The sequence below is a fragment of the Cydia splendana genome, chromosome 25, assembly GCF_910591565.1.
Source record: "Cydia splendana chromosome 25, ilCydSple1.2, whole genome shotgun sequence".
Lineage (NCBI taxonomy): Eukaryota > Metazoa > Arthropoda > Insecta > Lepidoptera > Tortricidae > Cydia > Cydia splendana.
Window position 1 is genome coordinate 906,951 of NC_085984.1, and position 24,168 is coordinate 931,118.

At 39.1% G+C, this 24,168-nt stretch overlaps 1 protein-coding gene and 1 non-coding gene across 2 annotated transcripts in view; one reads left to right on the top strand and one right to left on the bottom strand.

Moving 5' to 3' along the window:
- The window catches only part of LOC134802717 (uncharacterized), an 83,650-nt gene extending 60,611 nt beyond the window's left edge, over window positions 1–23,039 (bottom strand). Inside the window, exons 1-2 of the mRNA XM_063775362.1 lie at window positions 22,751–23,039; window positions 48–191 (exon numbers count right to left, since the gene is read on the bottom strand). Coding sequence (XP_063631432.1) covers window positions 48–126 — 79 coding nt within the window. The 5' untranslated portion in view covers window positions 127–191; window positions 22,751–23,039. The remainder of the gene's footprint in view (window positions 1–47; window positions 192–22,750) is intronic.
- A 610-nt stretch (window positions 23,040–23,649) lies between these two features.
- On the top strand, window positions 23,650–23,721 carry Trnap-cgg (transfer RNA proline (anticodon CGG)). The gene has a single exon. It is a non-coding gene; the product is annotated as a tRNA-Pro (tRNA).
- Window positions 23,722–24,168: the final 447 nt, after the last annotated feature.

Consider the following 24,168-nt stretch of genomic DNA (forward strand, 5'->3'; position numbering starts at 1 on the left):
TAAGCTCATAACAGCTCGACTTTCAAAACAGAAGTAATAGAACATACCGTTAACAACTTGCAGCAGTATGGCGAACAGCACCGCGCCGCGGCACTTGGTCCGCCATCTTGTCGTCCCGGCGGCCATTTTGTGGACTCAGCAGTGCACTGTCCATCCGCTCTTCATTGCTCTTCTGGCGCTTACATTTGTGTCTGGAACAAGGAAATCTCGGATTAAATATACCACTAAACGAAGTGGGAATTTATTAATCTCGTAAGGCCATGGCCGTTCCCGTAGTACCTAGTTACTAATTACTTCAATATATAAGTTAAAACATTTTCAATGGAAGCTTACAGGACTGTAAGGTGCAATGCGCGGCTGCCCCACTTTAGCTGCGCGAGCACATAATTATATAGGTGCCTTTGGAGGTTTCCAATACAGTTGCAAATTTTTATGGAGCAAAGTCCTTTGGCAAGGTAAATGGGGAATTCCGGAGTAAACCTTTTTTTTTTGCTGTGTAGGTACCAACTGCGTATATAGATACACAGAATAAAAACTTGTACGTCTTTTCTGTGTTTTTCTAATAGCACGAAGTTGACCAACAAGCGTGCTGACCGCCTGTTGTTATGGCTGCTGTTCCACTGAGGCGGAGACGAGCGGAGATGCAAGGAATCATTACCAATACCATTGGTTGTAATTGTAATCCAGCGGAGCGGAGAAGAGAAGTGGATTACAACAAATGTTATTTGTTGATTCTTTTCATCTCCGCTCGTCTCCGTCTCTGTGGAAGGGCAGCCTAAGTAGCCACTTCAACCTGCAGCTTACAAGGATTCATCCAGTCGTCGGGTAATTTCAAAAACCAACACTACCAAAGGGTCTTGCACCCCACTTGCACTGCACCCCGTAACAATTAGCAACTGTATTGGAACTCAAAAAGCGGGGCAGCGCATTGCACCTTACAGTCCTTACACCACAGGACCCCGCTCCATAACAATTTGCAACTGTATTGGAAACCCCAAAAGGCAGGTGAGGAAGGTATGCCGTGCGCCGCGCAGTAAAGTGGGGCAGCCGCGCATTGCACCTTACAGTCCTTACACCAAAGGACCCCGCTCCATAACTTTGCAACTGTATTGGAAACCCCAAAAGGCAGGTGAGGAAGGTATGCCGTGCGCCGCGCAGTAAAGTGGGGCAGCCGCGCATTGCACCTTACAGTCCTTACACCAAAGGACCCCGCTCCATAACTTTGCAACTGTATTGGAAACCCCAAAAGGCAGGTGAGGAAGGTATGCCGTGCGCCGCGCAGTAAAGTGGGGCAGCCGCGCATTGCACCTTACAGTCCTTACACCAAAGGACCCCGCTCCATAACTTTGCAACTGTATTGGAAACCCCAAAAGGCAGGTGAGGAAGGTATGCCGTGCGCCGCGCAGTAAAGTGGGGCAGCCGCGCATTGCACCTTACAGTCCTTACACCAAAGGACCCCGCTCCATAACTTTGCAACTGTATTGGAAACCCCAAAAGGCAGGTGAGGAAGGTATGCCGTGCGCCGCGCAGTAAAGTGGGGCAGCCGCGCATTGCACCTTACAGTCCTTACACCAAAGGACCCCGCTCCATAACTTTGCAACTGTATTGGAAACCCCAAAAGGCAGGTGAGGAAGGTATGCCGTGCGCCGCGCAGTAAAGTGGGGCAGCCGCGCATTGCACCTTACAGTCCTTACACCAAAGGACCCCGCTCCATAACTTTGCAACTGTATTGGAAACCCCAAAAGGCAGGTGAGGAAGGTATGCCGTGCGCCGCGCAGTAAAGTGGGGCAGCCGCGCATTGCACCTTACAGTCCTTACACCAAAGGACCCCGCTCCATAACTTTGCAACTGTATTGGAAACCCCAAAAGGCAGGTGAGGAAGGTATGCCGTGCGCCGCGCAGTAAAGTGGGGCAGCCGCGCATTGCACCTTACAGTCCTTACACCAAAGGACCCCGCTCCATAACTTTGCAACTGTATTGGAAACCCCAAAAGGCAGGTGAGGAAGGTATGCCGTGCGCCGCGCAGTAAAGTGGGGCAGCCGCGCATTGAATAACAAACGGGTAACAGTTGCACGGTCCGACACATACTGGAAGTGACATGTGACCAGACTCCGTTATCAATGTTGCAGTTCTTTGAAAATTAGGGTTGCAATTGTTGCAAAGCTATCTACATACGTAGGGAACACTTTAACTATAGCTGCAGAGACAGGTGACCCCCCCCCCCCGCATACAATCAATCTATAATTACGTTTGACCTCTTTCTGCAGCTGCCAGTAACTATGTATATGAAATATGTACGGGTCAAATCTTGCAAGTTAAATTTTACCCACTTCCCGGTTTCCGATGAAGCTGAAAATTTGCATACGTGTGTAAGTCGGGTGACTATGCAATATTATGGTACCATGGAGCTGGTCTGATGGAGACAGGAGGTGGCCATAGGAACTCTGTGATAAAACAACGCAACCTAATTATGTTTGGGGTTTTTAGAATTGTCTCGATGAACATTAGTTGTTTGTGGAAAGAAAAGTTCAGTCAGCGATAAAAGCTTGTACCAAAAATGATATTTTTGCCAAAAACTTATTGAAGTCAAAATTGTACTAAGAGCTTCGTTTTTAACCTACATACTTAGTCCGGTGCGGCATCCAGCTAATCTATATCATATGTTCGTGATGGTTTCTTTGGCACGCGTCCACTCACGCGTGCTACCATAGCTGTATGTATATCTACTGGAGCTGTGTAACATTTTATTGTTTCATAAGTTACATTATAAACTTCTTATACCTTATTTGCACTGTCTAAAGGGGCCCACTGATTAACAGTCCGCCGGGCGGTATCGGCCTGTCAGTTGTTCGGAACTGTCAAAATTTCGTTCTAACTGACAGGCCGATACCGTCCGGCGGACTGTTAATCAGTGGGCCCCTTAAGACAAAGTCCAAATTGTGGAAACTACGATGTCAGCGAATTTTTTACGCTGCACCCTCAGGCCTCAGCCAGCCACTTATTGTTAGGTTTCCGTACTCAATGGGTAAAAACGGGACCCTATTACTAAGACTTCACTGTCCGTCCGTCACCAGGCTGTATCTCATGAATAGGGTTGCCAGATGGTCGGGATTTGGCGGGATTCTCCCGATTTTTAGTATGTGTTCCCGATTCCCGACAAAGTGAAAATTGTCCCGAAAAACAGCTTCACGTTATAAAACAATAATTTCAAGTTCCGAACTGTCGTCGAGCGAGCGAGCGACCCGCGTCGAGCCGCTCGCCGCCGCGAATTTTTGTTTGTTTGTTCAAGATCTCAAAGAATTTATACTATTTTTATATAAAAAAAACATCTATGTAAATGTAAATATAAGAAAATGTAAAATATCGTTGTTTTTCATACAATTACTTTAATTCGAATGTTTTTATTCCCGACTTAAGTCCCAAAATCCCGAAAAATTTATATTTGTTCCCGATAATAGCGCCTTTAGATCTGGCAACCCTACTCATACAGTTGAAATTTTCACAGATTATGTATTTCTGTTGCCGCTATAACAACAAATACTTACTAAAAAGTACGGAACCCTCGGTGGGCGAGTCCGACTCGCACTTATCCGATTTTACAGTACTAATACATACTTGAAACCCAGTAAGAAATACCGAGATACACCGAGTCCAGAGTCGTTGTACATATGTCCACAGAAGTGACCTTTTTCTAAAATGTGTTCGACCCGATAATGCTTTCGTGTATTGTTCTCCTCTACAGGTCGCATTGCTCAACGGATTCTAATGGAGTTTTGTGAGCGGGTTTGATACCTATAGGGATTTTTTTCGTCGATCTATTTTTTTGGTTTCAAGATTCCGTGATGTCTGCAGGTCACAGAGCCACTACATTTATTAAATTAGACCTCGGATCAACATAGATCGTCAGTTTCCTTGCTCTCAATTAGAAAGTTCCGCAGGGTTCCCCCGGTTTCGTAACCCTGTGACTTGTGATGGTCGTGTTACGTTTTGAGTTGCGCTCGCGCATGCAACGACGCGTGTGTCGCGACGATTGGGCAACGCGTCCGGGTTGACTCACCGGTCGTTGAGGGGTTACGAATGACGTCATTAAGGCAGGTTTGCCGGATTATAATTAAGTACTATACTGAAAATTGTAATTCAAGACCAAAAAAAGTAAGACAAGGTTGCCACTTTTTACTAGCGCGTCTTGTATTTATGTAAAAATAAGTATTTTAAAGTACTTTTTTTAAATTGTAGGAGTAAAATTACCAATAAATACATTATCTTAGCGTGTTTATTTATAAAAAAAGAATTTACTATTTTACAAACAATGTATTGCAATGGCAAAATTGTTTTACTTTTTTTGGTCTTGAATTACGATTTTCAGTTTAAGCAATCAAATAAAATTAGGGTCGGTGTTCCTCATCTTTTAAAGTATTATATAGTCTGTATCTTTAGTTACTTATTTAAAAAAGAGTAAACAAAATCTACCCTCAAATGTCTCCTTAAGCCAGTTGAGGGTAGATGAAAACATTACATGATCAAATAATGTAGGTTAAAGTCAGGTCGTTCAGTGACTGATCCAGGCGGTTTTGTATTTGGTCGGTTAACCAATAAATGTTAAAACTACCCGAAAATGTAGAAATTGTTTGTTTACATTTATTTAAATACCAAAGATACAAAGTATAGTTTTCGTGCTTTTCATTTTCCGAACCACTCGTTATATATGGACGTGGTTTAGCAAAACTGTGTCAACCAACAAAATGAGAAAGATTGTACGAGTATAAGTTAATGCGAGTGTTATATACAGGTATGGGACTCCGTAGTATTGTAACTAACAAAAACCTCATCGACTGCACTAAGCCGGTTGTGACACAGAAAACTAAAAACTCTTTTGCGTCAAGTTTAAGTGTTGATGTCGAAAAGGCCTCTATCTGGCCTCATTCTAGTGAGATGAATCACTGCATGGCGGACATCCTAAAACTATGGATTGAGGCCTACTTTGCGTAGATATCATTAACACCTTATAAAACTAATAACGGCCCTATTCGAACTTAAGATACATCAGTTAATAGATCCAGAAATGATATGGATTAGATCAGCGGTTCTCAATCTTTTTTTTTGACGGAACCCTTTTGGAAAGCGAAATACTTGATGGAACCCTAAAGCATAGTGTTCTGGATGGATGACTAAAGCATACCCTAATAGCATTTTCTTGTAGGGATTTTGTTGGGCCTTTGTTTACGTATTAGTTGGGCAACCGTTATATTTGGCCGTACGATTTGCTGGAGGGCCCTCGACAAAGGCCCTCCCGAAGATTCCCAACAGAGGGCCATAAGAGTAATTTTTTCGTTGGGCCTATTTAAATAAATCATACAATTATTCAACGGTGGTGGTTTTGGTTGGGCCGTGGTTGGGCCTATACACATTTGTTTGATGGTTGGTTAATTGTTACATTTGGCCGTACGATTTGCTGGAGGGCCCTCGACAAAGGCCCTCCCGAAGATTCCCAACAGAGGGCCATTAGAGTAATTTTTTCGTTGGGCCTATTTAAATAAATCATACAATTATTCAACGGTGGTGGTTTTGGTTGGGCCGTGGTTGGGCCTATACACATTTGTTTGATGGTTGGTTAATTGTTAGATTTGGCCGTATGGCTTGCTGTAGGGCCAACTGCAAAAAAATAAAAAAGGGCAATTTTTTCGTTGTGCTTCTGTTTGCAAATTCAACAATTACCCAACGGCAAGTCAGGTAGGTCGGTAGGTAATCGTGCACCAGGTTGAAGGCCCAGCACAGCTTGTCCCACAAAGGGCCAACATTGTAACTTTAACGTTGGGCCTTGTGTAGGATTCTTACAATACTACCGTAGGTAAATAGTTGTGTAATTTATAGTGTGCCTATAGTCTAATTATGTAATGGGCTTTTGTTTACGAGTCCTACAGTTACCCTACGTTAAGTAAGTGGTTGTGTAATACGACGTTGGGCCTTTGCTGATAAATATTACAATTACACTACGGTAGGCATTGGTTGTATCCACATGAAGGCCCTAGGCTAGGCAGCAGTTGTTGTTAATCTTCTCTGTATCGTTCCAATTTTAGTATATGTACTGCCGAAGCAAGTACACTTACTATACACTCTAATTTGTATATATACTAACCGCACTTCGAAACTTCGTAAGCGAGATTTATGTTTTTTGAGATTTAAATTGAGAAAATGTTGGTAAAATACAATTTTTTAAATTTATGTATAAATTTTATAGTTATAGCTATTAGATTTATAAGTTACTTTAAAAAAATATTATGATTATATCCGGAATAATCGAGAAAATAACTATAACTTCGATGTTTGGAGACAGTAACGCCATCTAGTGACGCCACAAGCAAACTCAACTGGTATTGTTGGGCATCAGTACCACAGCCAATGTTGGTAAATGCGATATTTGTGCTCACTGGGCCAACGAATGTTATCGTTGTTTAGCCACCGGTACCAAAATACACAAAGGCCCATTGTTAGGCGTCAGTGCCACAGCCAATGTTGGTAAATACGATATTTGTCATCATTGGGCCATCGGATGATATCTTTGACTAGCCAACGTTACCAAAATACACAAAGGCCCATTGTTGGGCATCCGTGCCACAGCCAATGTTGGTAAATGCGGTATTCGTCACCATTGGGCCAACAAATGTTATCGTTGTTTAGCGAACGGTAGCAAAATACACAAAGGCCCATTGTTGGGCCTCAATGCTACAGCCAATGTTGGTAAATGCGATATTTGTCGTCATTGGGCCATCGTATGATATCGTTGATTAGCCAACGTTACCAAAATAAACAAAGGCCCATTGTTGGGCATCAGTGCCACAGTCAATGTTGGTAAATGCGATATTTGTCATCATTGGGCCATTGGATGATATCGTTGATTAGCCAACGTTACCAAAATACACAAAGGCCCATTGTTGGGCATCAATGCTACAGTCAATGTTGGTAAATGCGATATTTGTCGTCATTGGGCCATCGGATGATATCGTTGATTAGCCAACGTTACCAAAATAAACAAAGGCCCGTTGTTGGGCATCAATGCTACAGCCAATGTTCGTAAATGTGATATTTGTCGTCATTGGGACATCGGATGATATCGTTGACTAGCCAACGTTACCAAAATAAAGAAAGGCCCATTGTTGGGCATCTGTGCCACAGCGAATGTTGGTAAATGCGATGGTGGGCCAATACAAAATTAATGTTGGCTACGGAACGAACCTCATCCCAACGTTTTCCCTACCGTTGGCACCGTGGGCCCCAACGAAAATGCTACTAGGGTAGTGTTCTAAATTCTTGCGGAACCCCCGCATGGGTGTCGCGGAACCCTAGGGTTCCGCGGAACACACTTAGAGTATGGCTGGATTAGATATATATGTCAGCGTCAAATGTGACGTTTCTTCAAACAAAAACGTCACTTTTGACACTGACACATCTAATCCATGTCGTTTCTAGATCTATTAATTGACGTATCTTAAAGTTCAAATCGGGCAGATAGTCCCCCGCCGCGTCTGACTGTGTGTATGTTCGCGATAAAGTCGAAAACTACTGAACGGATTTTCATGCGGTTTTCACCCATCAATAGAGTGATTCTTAAGGAAGGTTAAGGTATATTTGTATAATTTCATAGAAATTTGACGTTTAAAATAGCACTGGCACTACGAGGGCTGTCAAAATCGCTGCAGAACTTTTCTTGGTCTAACTCTAATGTATAATGTGTTAAGGTTTTGTGTAGCTCGTACGAAGCCGGGGTGGGTCGCTACTGTCGCCACACAATAAATAATAGTACTAGGTAGGTACAGAAGACTCACTCTCTAACAAAACGCGTCTGTTACGAGGACAGATATGGCCGTTAGGTGGCGACAGCGCCACGCGCGGCTTATGGCTAGCCACCAAAATTGGTGTGGAACGGATGTACTTTTAGCTACCTGTAGCAAAGCGACGAAATCGCGGAGTGAGCCACGCCTGCTGTCGCTAGTATTTTCATAGAAATTAGACGTAATGGTGCCCCTCGCATACTTTGTGACTTCAAAGTCGGTGGGGTTAGCTTGAGGTCACGCGCGCAATAATATGTCAAGTACTGATCATAATAAAACAAGAAACTGACCCTATTTGTATATAGGATTGAGAGGTATAACCTATGCTGGCGCCATCTGTAAAATGTAGCCAATAATCGAAGGTGGCACCTATTGGGACAGTGTTCAGCAATGGGATGTTAGGTTGGTACTAATTGAACTTTCTTTGCATGTTTATAGCGTTTTTAGGGTTCCGTATCCAAAGGGTAAAAATAGGAGCCTATTACTATAGTCTGTATCTTTTTTTACCTAAGTATATAAAAGTAATCAAAATCTACCCTCAAATAGCTGCTTATGCCAGTTGAGGGTAGATGAAAATATTACATGATCAGATAATGTAGGTTAAAATCAGGTCGTTCAGTAACTGATCCAGGCGGTTTTCTATTTGGTCAGTTAACCAATAACTGTTATAACTATCCAAAAAACAGGCCAAGTGCGAGTCAGACTCGCACACGAAGGGTTCCGTACCATTATCTATAAAAACGGTCACCCATCCAAGTACTGACCCCGCCCGACATTGCTTAACTTCGGTCAAAAATCACGTTTGTTGTATGGGAGCCCCACTTAAATCTTTATTTTATTCTGTTTTTAGTATTTGTTGTTATAGCGGCAACAGAAATACATCATCTGTGAAGATTTCAGCTGTCTAGCTATCACAAATCACGAGATACAGCCTGGTGACAGACGGACGGACGGACAGCGGAGTCTTAGTAATAGGGTCCCGTTTAACCCTTTGGGTACGGAACCCAAAAAATGTACAAATTGTTTGTTTACTTTTATTTAAATACCTAAAGATACAGAGTAGGTATAACACTGTCTGTCACCAGGCTGTATCTCATGAACCGTCATAACTAGAGAGTTGAAATTTTCACAGATGACGTATTTCTGTTGCCGCTATAACAACAAATATTAAAAACAGAATAAAATAAATATTTAAGTGGGGATTCCATACAACAAACGTGGTTTATTGCCGTTTTTTGCATAATGGTACGGAACCCTTCGTGCGCGAGTCCGGCTCGCACTTGGCCAGTTTTTTTTTTATTAAACCCAATTTCGGTTATTTATAGTCAGGTTTCGAACATCGGATGCGATACCTCTCGTCTATTTCACATTTCACCGTAACTGTTTAGTAAAAACTAGTAAAACCGCTTAAACGAGCTCCTAATGATAAGAAACCGTTCGGTTCAACGATCTACACCTGTCAAATTGCTGTTATATAAACAAGAAAGTATGTAAATGTGGTTATTATGTATATGTAGGTATACATGCGATCATCGAACTCGCAGATGGGAAATAAATTCGAAAAAAATCAAGCGTAGGGGCATAATTAGCTATGGTTAATATACATCAAATTACTTATGTAAAAATATTTTCCATAATGTCAATATCTAGAGGAAAATGGGGACTGCCTTGGTATGGAGAAGCCACCGTCCCCTTCCTCTCAAGCTTTTCTGTTTAAAATTAGAGCGTAGACAATGTAGACATTAGACATCGATTGTGTGGGATGGATAGCAGGAAAAATTGTGAAGCTACTTATATGTTTTGTTAATTTCCGATTAAAGGATGACTCACGTTAGACCGGGCCGAAGCTTCAGGCGCTTCGTTTTCTAAAGAAAGCACCACGTGTTCACCGGTCAGCCGTCATAGAAAATGACATGTCGGACGCCTGGGCCCGGGCCCGGCCCGGTCTAGCGTGAGTCATGCTTTACATAACATATCCGAACCTTTACTGATTTATGCACTTATTATGCAATCGTCTTGCTTAATGCACCTGCAGAATTATGCAGATGGCAGATTATGAGAGAGTTTTTACATTATCTTTCGTATTCTGTACAAAAATGTCAACAACTTACATAAACTTGCGTAATTTTATGAATGTAGAAACTTAAATAATGGCACAATAAAAAGAAAGAGTCAAATAATAGTAGTTTATGTGGCTGCTACATAATTAAAAGCATTAAAATCCGAGTGTGGGTGAGAAACGAGCTGAAAGCGAGTTTCATAAAAACATCACACGTGTGTTGCCTAATTATTAATGGTTGCAATTCAGCGACGTAATGCTGCCAGCATTGCCGAGGGGTGATTTTTAGGGTTCCGTACCCAAAGGGTAAAACGGGACCCTATTACTAAGACTCCGCTGTCCGTCCGTCCGTCCGTCCGTCTGTCTGTCACCAGGCTGTATCTCACGAACCTAGACAGTTAAAATTTTTACAGATGATGTATTTCTGTTGCCGCTATAACAACAAATACTAAAAACAGAATAAAATAAAGATTTAAGTGGGGCTCCCATACAACAAACGTGATTTTTGACCGAAGTTAAGCAACGTCGGGCGGGGTCAGTACTTGGATGGGTGACCGTTTTTATAGATAATGGTACGGAACCCTTCGTTTGCGAGTCCGACTCGCACTTGGCCGGTTTTTTATTGTAGTTTAGATTTAGGGTGTTTTATTTTTATTAATACTATAATTTAGTTACTTTTGGTTTATAAGTAATGTTAGTATACAATATTTATATTTATTTTCTTAATGTTTCAATAAAATTATAATTACGTAGGTATAGTTACATACACTGCTGTATCTACTATTATTCAGGAACCACATGTTACGACCGCCGTTGCGGAATTTGATCATGCACATTATTCTAATAAAACGCCATCTTGACTGATAGGTACTTAGAAATAAAGTCAAATCAAATTCATTTGTTTTCATAGATGTTACGAGTATGTTAGGTTGTATTTATATTGTTTTACAGTACATATCGTCGCTATATTTACTCAACCTCATATCTGCAACAATCATTTGATGGAAATATCGCTTTTCTTTCATTCGGAATACGGGTGTTTTTGTCATCAAATGAGTGTTGCAGATACGAGGTTGAGTAAGTATAGCGGCGATATGGTGCTACTTACGGCCCTAGTACGGCAACTAGCATTTATGTAGAAAATTTAAAGGGATGTACCTACTGTAAAACGTTGTACAGTCGTCAATAATAGTATCTTACACAACTATTAGGGCCGCAAAAAAAATATATGACGCGCTCTTATTGCGCTCCAAATAAGAACGTGTCACATATTTTTGGCCCTAGTTGTGTAAGATACTATTGCTGATGACTGTACAATACACTTCCTTCAGTCGTGTTTTAATTTAACGCCACTCGTTGCGAATTTCCTATGTTGTACCTACCTATATTATTTCCGCTGCTGTTATGATTCTAAAAAATGTCAAACGACACGGTGGAGCTAGGTTAATATACAATAGATTTTGTCAAAACATTTTCCATGATGTCAAAAATAGTTAAAATGGCGTCTGTCTCGTCGTACTGCCAGCAAACGCATTTGTGTATGACTCAAAACCATTGCCACCCTGTGTATGTCTTAGAACTTGTTCAAGGCCAGTATGTGCCGAAGGGTCTACGGTACCAGAATGTGGGTCGCCCGCGCACCTGTCATACCGTTATACGCGCGCGCGCATCACGTGGGACTAGCTTTTACCCGCCATTTGTAATTCTACGGTGTTATCTTAAATCTTCGTTGATTGGACTACTAATTACATAGGTTATAGATAATTATTGATTCGAAATATGTGGCATTCCATGCCTAAAGGGCCCTTATGATCCATGTAAGTACATAAGAACCCTTCTCTATGGAAACCCACATAAGGGTGGTCGAAGATAAATTATTTGGAGTGATATTATCAAAATTGTTTTGAATGACATGACCCCCACGAAGCGTTGTTTTCATCAATGTGAGCTCTTCCTAACATAATCATTTCCCATAATGGTTTGGTACCTAAGCTGGGTCATGATGATGATGATGACGCTCTCCTAACCGATTTCGGCCACAGCGACTGTGGGCTCTGGAGTAGGCAATTTTTTACTCGTGTTATTAGAGTGTAGCGGATCCACTCTCTGGTGCGCCCTTAAGTGGCTCACGTATCCTATCATATACAAGAATTAGGCTCTCATCTCTCCTGTGGACACAGCTTAAAGTATGACTCACGTTAGCCCGAGCCGAGTCCGGACCGGAGCTTCCGGCTCATCGTTTTCTCTTGAAAGCATCACGTGATCGCCTGTCATGTCATAGAAAAGTAAGCGCCGGAAGCTCCGGCCCGGACACGGCCCGGTCTAAAGTGAGTCATCCTTAAGTTAAGGGTTTTATAGAAACATTTGATTCTCACGGGAAGTAGAATCGATTGACATCTTCCAAAAAATTCTTGCGTGAATCTAATCCTTGGCAATCCTACAAAATATTCTCCAATGATTAGTTCTTTTCTGTACTAATCATTAGATAGAGGTAGACCAAGCTAAGTTGCCAACAATTTTGATAGACCCGGCTGTGCGAGTGTTATTCAAACGTCATACCTTATCAGTGGGGTAGCGTGAACTAATCTAGCCGTGGGCGAAATGACATCTGCGAGGCCTTTTCACTGTGCCCGAAAGGGCCTCGCGCGAGGGCCCCCTTGGGGCGCGAGGCCGTGGGCGACGGCCCACTCCGCCCACGCCTAGCTACGCCACTGCCTAATATCATAAGTTTGACGTTTAAAATAACACTTGTACATCAAAATAGCTGCCAACTTAACTAAACTTGGTCTAACTCTACTCTCTTATCTCACTCCACTCTGGATTCAAAATTCAAAAGTAATGCCACCTGTCAATGCCAATTACGGCATGGAAAGTTTATACCCGCAATAGTCCCACGGGAAGAGGATAATTCTAGGCCTAGGCCAGTAATTTGCAATCTAGATGGAGCTCAGTGGAGCAGTGGGTGTCTGATTCGAGAGTGGTTTATAATTGGCTTTACTTGCATTTTAGAGCTAAATAAATACAGTCATGATAAACCACAAAATGGTTTACAACTTTGAGAATAAATCTAATCCCAACAAAAACATATATATACCACACTTTAAACTCTCGCGTTTTGTACACATATTTAATTACACAAACGGGTCTACCGCGATATGATTTCATTGTTTTTACCTTAAATTCCGACGTTTCAGCTGAGTTGCACCAGCTGTGGTCACGGAAAGACTGACGTCCCAGCCATGGTATAATAAATGGTCCCAGCAAATGTCAACGGAGATATTAATAAAACACCTCTAAACTACCCGAAATTAGTTTATAAAAATGTTCGGAAGACAAAGAAATTGCAGACTACTCGTTAAGTTTATATCGCGGTAGACCCGTATGTGTAATTAAATAAAAACATATACCTATCTGAAATATTTTGATTTGTGTTTTAAGTAATATAGTCACACTATACCTACTATTAATCCTATTAGGGAAATAGATATCATACTTAAGAATACTTAAGAAAAAGTTATAAAGCCCTCCATTGCCGGAGGACGTCACTTACTCCGCCGCCTAAAAACACAAATCAGAATCTCGGAATCACTACACTTTATAAAACAAAGTCCCCCGCCGCGTCTGTCTGTTTGTGTGTTTGTTCGCGATAAACTCACAAACTACTGAACGGATTTTCATGCGGTTCTCACCTATCTTAAGGAAGGTTTAGGTGATGGTATTTGTTAACCCGTGCGAAGCCGGCGCGGGTCGCTAGTTATTTACAGGGTTGGGCAGTATTTCAATTACATGTATTTGAAATACGTATTTGAAATACATTTTAGTATTTTGTATTTGTATTTCAAATACTACCTGGAAAAGTATTTTGTATTTGGTATTTCAAATACTGCACTCACATGTATTTTGTATTTTGTATTTCAAATACTTTAAGCTTCAAAATACATTTCTACAAAATACATTTTTTATTAAATTCTTTGATCCTAAAATGGAACGTTTTTTTAAATATAATGTACGACTTGTACGAGGTGTATATATGTAGGTACAATGCGCGAGCTATTCTGCGCGGAACTTTTCGTCAACAGCCAGGGGATAGGGTCATTGCAGTAGTTTCCGTCCATGCTCTAGTTTTCGACCACTTGACAGATTAGCAAATAATATATTTCATTTTTAATTTACTATTTGCCAAATATAATTTTTATATGTAGACAGATATATTGTTTAGCTAAGGATTGAAATCAGTCCAAATTTGTGCAGCAATGTAGGTTTATACCTATTCAAATTTCGTCAAGTGGAAGAAAACTAGAGCTGGACGAAAACAAGCACAATGACCCTATAAGTTTTTAGGAAAGGATATTCGTTAAAAACCGGCCAAGTGCGAGTCGGACTCACGCACGAAGGGTTCCGTACCATAATGCAAAAAAACGGCAAAAAAAGACGGTCGTTGCTTAACTTCGGTCAAAAATCACGTTTGTTGTATGGGAGCCCCACTTAAATCTTTATTTTATTCTGTTTTTAGTATTTGTTGTTATAGCGGCAACAGAAATAAATCATCTGTGAAAATTTCAACTGTCTAGCTATCACGGTTCGTGAGATACAGCCCGGTGACAGACGGTCGGACGGACGGACGGACGGACAGCGGGGTCTTAGTAATAGGGTCCCGTTTTACCCTTTGGGTACGGAACCCTAAAAAACTAAATGATTAAACAAAAAAAAATTAAAAGTATTTTGTATTTTGTATTTGAAATACATTATTTTAAACACTGTAATTTGTATTTTGTATTTCAAATACCAGTCACCAAAGTAGTTTGTATTTGGTATTTCAAATACTTTTAAAAATGTATTTTGTAATTTGTATTTGAAATACGTGGAAGCCAGTATTTTGCCCAACCCTGGTTATTTACATGAACGAAAATAGGATATAGGTACTTATTAGATCATCTTTACTTTTGAAATATTTGCATCTATATCAGTTTATGACTAAATGTTTTATTGGTTATAGGCAAGTAAGTATAAGCGCCGAGTGGTTCAGAGTGCTTTAAACGCGCTAGCTTATCAGTTTTCACTTTTAATGCTTTTCCATGCGGGTTACAAAGGAATGTAGTGCAATTTTAAGTGGTCTGTAAAACTGTGTTCCATTTTAATATTTTAAAGCATATTTTACATAAGTATTTAAAAGCAATTGTCCTTTGGCTTTGGGTATTGGCGTACCTAATTGAAGCGTTTTTCTAGTGGTTTATTAGAAAGACCTATATGACTCGAAAAATTCGGGCAAATATATTCGGTAAGATTTGAATATTCCGTATTTGGCAAACTCCATATTCGGCCCATTTGTATGGAGTCACGCGCAACATGCTGTCATGCTCCTTAACATGACAGAATATAATTATATATGTCTGACCCCATGGTCAGACATGTATAAATTTATCAAAAACAATTAGTTTTGACAATCAATGTTGTATTAATTGGCACTGGATTCAGATGTCTGCGGATGCGTAGAAAACGTTCATGTTTATTTGCTATACGATGGAATGTCTTATTGACCGGAGCGTAGCGAAGGTCTACGTTTCGACTGGAGCATTTTGCTTTTGTATGTCCGGATGTTCTCCTCTACAGGTCGCAATTCTTAACCGAATCTCGTGAAATTTTGTGACTGGATTCTGTCTAAATATTTTTTTTTTGTCCGTCCGGTTTTTTGATTTTTTTTTTTTAATGGCGGAGTTGTGATAGCTCGCGCCTAAACAAATAGTGGTGTCGGTACCATACGAGTGTTTTCTTTTTGAGATATGTTTATAGATTAAATGCCCAAAAATTCAGAAAATTTATTTCGCTGGTTTCAAAGGTATGGAGATATTTAATTTTAACTAATTTTAATTTGAGAAGGAGTAGCTAAATTTCGTCAACCCACCTAAGAACTATTTGGCTCAGTTTGTAAACGTTCGCTTTTTCTGTTTGCACAGAGGGTCTGGGTTCGATCCCCAGTAATTGTATGCTGGGATATTATTATAACTTTTTGTATTTTTTTACACATACATTTCGTATTGTTTTTTTTTTTATTTACTATATTTAAAGCTCTTAGCACCATGTTATTTAAAGCTCTGCTCGCGAGGTCTACAGCTCACAGAGCCACTAGTTCTAACTGTACACGACGAGACTAGTATCTTCACTAGTCTGGTACTACGAGTAGGTACGATTAGAGCGAACGTGTTCTAAGGGCGTCGCTGACCCGATTAAGGACCGGTCTGGTTGGGAGTGACCTTCAAATCCACGAGATGTTAAGATATAGCTAGGAAAGTGTAACCAGGGTTAAAGTTTCAATGGGTTGATAGTTGGAGGGTCGAATCGAGATTAAGCGAAACGAAACATTACCGAAGATGTGTTATATTATTGGTATCCAAGTATAGAGAGAGCAAGTAAATCTAAACATAACTTATTTAGGTATAGGCCGTTTGACTAATTTTTGATCCCCGACACAAAAAGGTGTTATATTATATATAATTGACCGCTATGCGTGTGTGTGTCTGTGACGCCGTAACTCTTAAACGGTAAACCGATTTGGATGCGGTTTTTTTATTTGAAAGCAGGTTTTCTAGCGGTCGTTCTAGACAAGTTTTATCAAAATCGGTTCATCCGTTTCATTGCATTAAGGATATCTAAGAAAATACTTTTCTTTTTAGAAAAAATAATTAAATGTAGCAATTATACTTACGGCCGGCGTACCTATTTACAATTTACATTGTTGCCTTATTTTGTTTTTAGCCATATTTTGGGAGGTGACCTAGGTATAGTTCGTAGGTAGGGATTGCAAACCGGATTGATTTTCAATCCGGCCGGATCCGGCCGGATTTTGGCCTCAATCCGGCCGGATCCGGCCGGACCGGATCCGGTTAGGTATAAGGATATTAAAATTAATTAAATGACATATTTTTCAAGTTTTATGCGTTATATGAGAAACAAAGGGTATTTTTACAAATGTATTCATAAAACAACATTTTGAAGTTAATAAGAAATAACTTTTTAACAATAAAATAATCCTAAGTATTAAAAAGTGTCACATAGTCAAAATCAATCTCAATTTAAAAATAAAATTTGAAATCTAAGTCATTTATTAATTTTATTATATTTAATCATCCACATTCTGCTCAAATTTATACGTTTACAATAAAAATATAAATTTGATTAGATTCCAAAGCCTGTTAATGGGATAATTATGGGATGGGAAATGGAACTCCTTGAAAGGACAAGTTTTCGTAACTGTTCTTTGATGGAATTATTTGTAACGCTGACATCCATTCTAGTAACAAGTTATTTTACTTTTAACCAAAATTGTATAAAATGCGCTCCAATATTATTATCTTGCTTTCATTTTTTATCGGTGAAAATAGTTTTATAGCCTAAATCACAAGTAAATAAATAATTCATGAATAAATATTTGGGAACAATTTTATACAGATCGACCTACGCGTAGCCCCAAACCAAGCAAAGGTTGTAATATTATGGGTACTAGCTAGCTCTAGGTAGTACTTCTAGGCGACGATATATATACGTATAGTATATTGATAAATACATGCTTATACCGGGTGTGGCCTGTAACATGAGCAAATAATTAAAACATAGATTGCACTCCTCAAACAGTGACACTTTTGTTCAACAACTTTTAAAAATTATGAAGTATTTAGACTCCCTATTTTTCATACAAAATAAATATTATCTTCAATGGACGCCATCGCCACGCCATATCATTGTGATTGACGTTGCTTGTCACGCCTTATACATAACAAAATTCGCAATACATTGCGTCTAAGAATAAACTTTAAAGTGTATTAAAAATCAAACCCCAAGTTATTTTAAAAGTCGCTGATCAAATGCTGGTCAGTATGAGGAGTACAGCATACTGTTCAATTTTTTGCTCATATTACAAGCCACACCCGGTATACGTAGAAAACACCCATAACTCAGGAACAAATATCTGTGTTCCTCACACAAATAAATGCCCTTACCGGTATTCAAACCCAGGACCATCGGCTTCATAGGCAGGGTCACTGAATGGCCACTACTCACTAGGCCAGACCGGTCGTTACAAATGCCTTTCATGGCATCTCCATCCTTTAAATTTTACTTCTAATTATTTAATTAATCGTCGTATCGTGCCGATTCGTGCCACCAACATGAAAGAAGAGGAAATCCTCTTCTGTTCTCAATCATCGTCATATTAAATATCTTCTTATTTTACAAAATATGGATTTTTTCATTCGTTCTTTATTCTGTTTAACTTCTTTCTTCTATCCGTCGCCTTTATCTCACCTAAAACGCGCAGTGGGTGCTGCGTGCGGTCTTTTTTTCTATTATCCCGGATCCGGTCCGGATCCGGTAGCTCCTAAAAAGTGCCGGATCCGGCCGGATTACCGGATCCGCCGGACCGGATTGCAATCCCTATTCGTAGGTTTCTAATAGAGCCCGAGCTAATCCTATTGTCTATTGTTAAGTAAAACCGCTCGTGCCACGTGCCACAACCACCTGCATAAAAAGTACAGTACTTCGGTTACTGAGTGCCGGCGAGTCGAACGCTACAGAACCAGTCTAAAATGTGTCATCGAGATGCGTAACAAAGGCGCGTTATCGGAGAGCGCACCTACACTGGTTTTTTGAGCGTTGGACTAGCCCGCGCTCAGGTACCAAATAGAATAATTATGACCCTTTTTTGCAGGTAAGTAGCAAGTGCGGTTTTACTTAACAATAGACAATAGAATCAGTGTTGGGCATTCAAGAATAATAGTTATTTGTACAACAAGAGATCAAAGTTTGATATTTCTTCGAGTGCTTATTTTGAGTCCCGTGCAAGCGAAAGATTCTATAATAGATTCACGAGCGTAGCGAGTGAATCTAATTTAGAATCTTGAGCGTAGTAAGGGACTCAAAAGCGCACAAGATGTAAATAACTTTGATCTCGTGTAGTACACAAAATTTTTCACACCTTAGCAGTGAGAACATACCTATTAGACAACTTGAAAAATGTAATCCTTCTTCGTCACTTAATACCTATGCACTCATGTTTTCTTAAGATATACAAACAATTAAGTTTAATTACCGCAATCGAACACAAAAACAAAACGTAATAATAAATTTCAGTAAAATAATATGGAAATAACGACCATCAACTGACACTTCAACCGACAACTTTTTTTTTGTAAAAAAAAAAACTTTGTAAGATACGGTCCGAATTGCGGATACGTACTATATGTCAACTATAGTAGAAATTCTTAAAAGTAAAATAATTAATTTTGCGTGATAATTAGTATTTTTTGAGTTCATTATTTTAATTGTACAATAAAATACCTAAAATATAGTATTTTTGTCAGTTTTTATCAAATTATAAACTTTATTTTAATTAAATAATTATGTATTAAGAATTCATACTAGTACGGAGCTCGTACGTGGTTTGGAACGATGCGTTCTGAAGTTTTTCGGGGGTCTATTATAAACAGTCAATATACCGTTGAATGTCGTTTGAACTTTTTTTCGTCTGTTTCTTTTTGCTAACAGTGTGACAGGGACAGAGATAATAGAACCCAAGTATTTCGAACTTGTATTAGACCCCGCATGTTGAAACGACATTTGACTATAAAGGTCACTTGAATGTCATTTTGTCTCACTCAGTGAGCAAAATCGCATTTTGCTCACTATTTTTAAGAAGCAAAGTACCCTTGTTCGAGCTTCTGAGGTGAAAAATCATTATTTGAATAAGAATTTGTCGGAATAAAATCATCTCGATTTTATTCCCGTCAAAAATATTCAAATAATTTTGGTCGGGAATAATTCGTATGAGAAAAAATTGAATGAGAATAACATATTCTTAATCAAATAAATATAATCATGATTTTTATTCGAAATAATATTCCACGAATAAAAATGTGGTCTGGGTACCGTATAGGTACTAATTACGTATAGTTAGGTAGATGTAATAGTAGTTAGTTTCTTGTCTAATTCATACCCATTTTATGGAATAAAATCTTACAAATTGACTGTCGCATAGTTTCAGTAACCACATTATTTTTAATTTACTAACCAAATCATTAGGTAAATTTAGCTGTTCTGGGGGCCTAGCCAACATGCCAATCGCTTGCGCTCCGACAACGAAGCGCTTTCTGTCTCTATCACTCTTACATATTAGTGCGAGAGAGACAGAGATAGCGTTTTGTTGTCGTAGCCCAAACCATTGGCATGTTGGCTACGAACCCAAGGTGCCTAGCCAAGATGACAATTATTGTTTTTGATTTAATAACCAAATCATTAGGTAAATTTAGCAGTTCTGGGGACCTAGCCAACATGCCAATCGCTTGTGCTCCAACAACGAAGCGCTTTGTCTCTATCACTCTTACATATTAGTGGGATAGAGAGACAGAGATAGCGTTTCGTTGTCGTAGCGCAAACGTTTGGCATGTTGGCTACGCACCCAAGGTGCCTAGCCAAGATGCCAATTCTTGTTTTTAATTTAATAACCAAATCATTAGGTAAATTTAGCTGTTCTGGGGGCCTAGCCAACATGCCAATCGCTTGCGCTCCGACAACGAAGCGCTTTCCGTCTCTATCACTCTTACATATTAGTGCGATAATTAGTGCGATAGAGAGACAGAGATAGTGTTTCATTGTCGTAGCGCAAACGATAGGCATGTTGGCTACGCACCCAAGGTGCCTAGCCAAGATGACAATTTTTGTTTTTAATTTAATAACCAAATCTTTGGGTACAATTTAGCTTTTCTGGGGGCCTAGCCAATATGCCAATCGTTTGCGCTCCGACAACGAAGCGCTTTCTGCCTCTATTACTCTTACATATTAGTGCGATAGAGAGACAGATACCGTTTCGTTGTAGTAGCGCAAACGATTGGCATGTTGGCTAGGCCCCCAGAACAGCTACATTGTGCCTAATGATTTGGTTATTAAATTAAAAACAAAAAATGTCATCTTGGCTAGGCACCTTAGGTGCGTGCGCCAACATGCCGATCGTTTGCACTGCGATAACGAAACGCTATCTGTCTCTCTATCGCACTGATATTTAAGAGTGATAGAGAGAGACTATACCTACGCAACTCCACGGAGCGTTAACGTTTGGCATATTGGCTAAGCATCCTGATCGGAGGATAGAACTAGATAGTGTATAGCGGAACTCTTCAATGTGTACTGTACCTAAACTAAAGTAACAAATATCAATTCAATCCGACTTTTAAATAGAAGGGTGAAAATCAACTTACAAAAATAAATATAACCGATTGTACTACAAAAATTAACTTAATTCTAAATAACATTTTAATTGAATAAAACCTTATTTAGAATAGTCCTACTTCTAGAATAATTATTCTGTTATTTATTCCGCATTTAAAATAAAAGTCACATGATTTATTCACCTTAATTTTATTCTAAAATAACTAGTGCAAGAATTATTCTAATTCAACTCGATTTGAATAAGAATAAAATTTCTGTTTTTATTCTTATTCTTATTCAAGTTAATTTTTGCCCAACTTTGAATAGGATTAGCCGCCGGGCTCTATTACAAAGCTACGAACTATCTATATGTCATACTGAACAACTTTCCCTACGGCTGTCCCATTAAAAACATCGACATCTGATCAGTCAAAACAAATGTATCAAAATAGCCAATCCTTTTTTACGAAAGTTGTTCAATAAGGCCTATATTATAAAAATATGGGTAAGGGTGGTATTGGTATTCCTCCTGGCCAAGGTCAGTGCGTCTCACTCTCTCATTAAAGCAAAATGTGAGACGCAATACACATTGGACAAAGATATTCGATAGATGGAATGGAATACCACCCTAAGCTTTGACAGCACAGCTTGTATGTGACCATGTAGCTTATGCAAATACGAGTATGTACGGTACCATAAAATAAGTAGGTATTAGTACTACCGTACGGAAAGGACACTTCCTACAAACCTGAAGTTTGACAGCGGTTCAGGGACGAGTCATGATATCCCTTCTGTATGGCACTATCCCTTTCGACTATTTAGGGTTGTCAAATTCAAGTAATTAACTTATCTGTGGTCGTGCACGTAAAGAGATGTCAAGTTGTGTCAACCCTAATAATTGCTCGGAGCAATGCTGAGCCGAACGGAGCCGAGTTTGCCCGAAGTCAGGAGTGTCTCCCCACGGACGGTACGCCTGACATTTGCTCATATATAAATAAATAAATAAATATTATAGGACATTCTTACACAGATTGACTAAGTCCCACAGTAAGCTCAAGAAGGCTTGTGTTGTGGGTACTCAGACAACGATATAATTATGTAATATATAAATATGTACTTAAATACATAGAAAACAACCATGACTCAGGAACAAATATCTGTGTCATCACACAAATAAATGCCCTTACTGGGATTCGAACCCAGGACCATCGGCTTCACAGGCAGGGTCTCTACCCACTAGGCCAGACTGGTCGTCAAGTCATATATACAATCCTCCATCCCTTATCTTAGAAAAAGACGTCAATATTAGACAGGGGTATTGTATGATCCATAAGTGAATTGCACAAAACTATGATACGAGTAACGGTACACATGGCGGACTTACGGCCAAATAGCATTTTCTACCAGTTGACCACTGGGTCAAACAGAGGTGTAGGTACCCTCGTATACCTATACCTCTATACATACATACCTAAGTTGGTGCAGGACCTAGTGTTCATAATAAAGCACTTAATTACCTATACATATATATCCATGTAATGTCATAACGGTCATGTTTAACTTTGGCAAAAATCGCCAGCATCCGGAACAAATATGAAATAAAAAAATCTTGAAGGGAAACTACCCTCCATATAAATGATCTTACTTTTTATTTATAAACGAAACTTACCTCAGCTTAATTAGCAATAAAAACAGCTGTTCAAATAAAAAAAGTAGGATAAACTTGCAAAAAAGAACAGTCTTTTCTTACAAGAAACTTTCACATTTGCACAGCACACGTCTCAACACTTGAATAGTCAACAACAATTATATCCACAACAAATAACTATTTACAATCACTGACACGACACTAAAAAAGGGGAAATTAAAGTTTTTCAATTCATAAAAGTATTCAAATTGTTTATTTCACAAAATATCGGCCATTTTCGAACATGCGCGCGCAGCACACAACACACGACTGGCTTCATTCAAAATGTATTCGACCGTGCCGTAAGAGAGAAAGAGAGAACATACGAGAGTGACGGGAAAGAAAGAGACGGCTAGAGGTGTCATGTAGCGGTATTTTTTTTCTCCTTTCCCGCGTCAACTTTCTAAAATGATTCGAACCGTTTTATTTCTTATTTCAATGCAGTTGAGCGTATATTCGGTTGCAGGTTAATTGTAGCGCTATCAAAATTATTAAAAAATACAGGCATCTATTAGAAAATGCAAAGTTTATTGCTAGAAACAAAAACTGTGACGCTACAGCATCTTTGAAAGGGTAATGTGATACGCTATACACGAAATGCTTGACTTGTAGCACGAAACTTACGTCAAACAAGAAAAAATAATGAGTATTGAGTAACCCAATTTTCTTCTCTTAATTTTAATTGCTGTTAGTATGAATAAAAACTTGAAATTTTACAAGCAGAGAACGCTAATAAATTATGAATGCTTGTAGATATGTTTTAGCACCTCATATTTACTAATAAACTTATCGATGATGTTTAGATTTCCACTAATTCCTTTTAAAACTAAGTACGTCATCGTTCGTGCAGGCTGTTAATGTATTTCGACAGTTTCAAACATGGCTCGTTGGTCTAGGGGTATGATTCTCGCTTCGGGTGCGAGAGGTCCCGGGTTCAAATCCCGGACGAGCCCGGCATTGTCCTTTTTGTGATTTTGAGACATATTTTATTTTTACTTTTTTACCCTACTGATCAATGGTAAAATATGGGTTATGTTTTTAATGAAATATAGAAGCTTAATATTTTTTATTTCTTTTTGTAATTACTCTGGTTATTAATGTTATTTTATTATAGAAATATGTATTTAAACTTCAAAATCAATCTTATTTAATTTATTTAAATTAATATTAATACACAATTTCTTGTCTATTTATAAATAAGCAATTTGGTAAAATTAAGAAAGAAATAAGAACTCATTATTTCAATAATTAAAAATATCAAAAGAAGGTGAAATTGGAAAACTTCTGTTTCACTATTTTCAATCTAATTTCACATGTAAAGCTTTCGATTCCACTTAGTTAGACATGTGCTGCCCTCTATTACGTCTAATCGTAACTGTTGACATTCATCTGTGTATCTA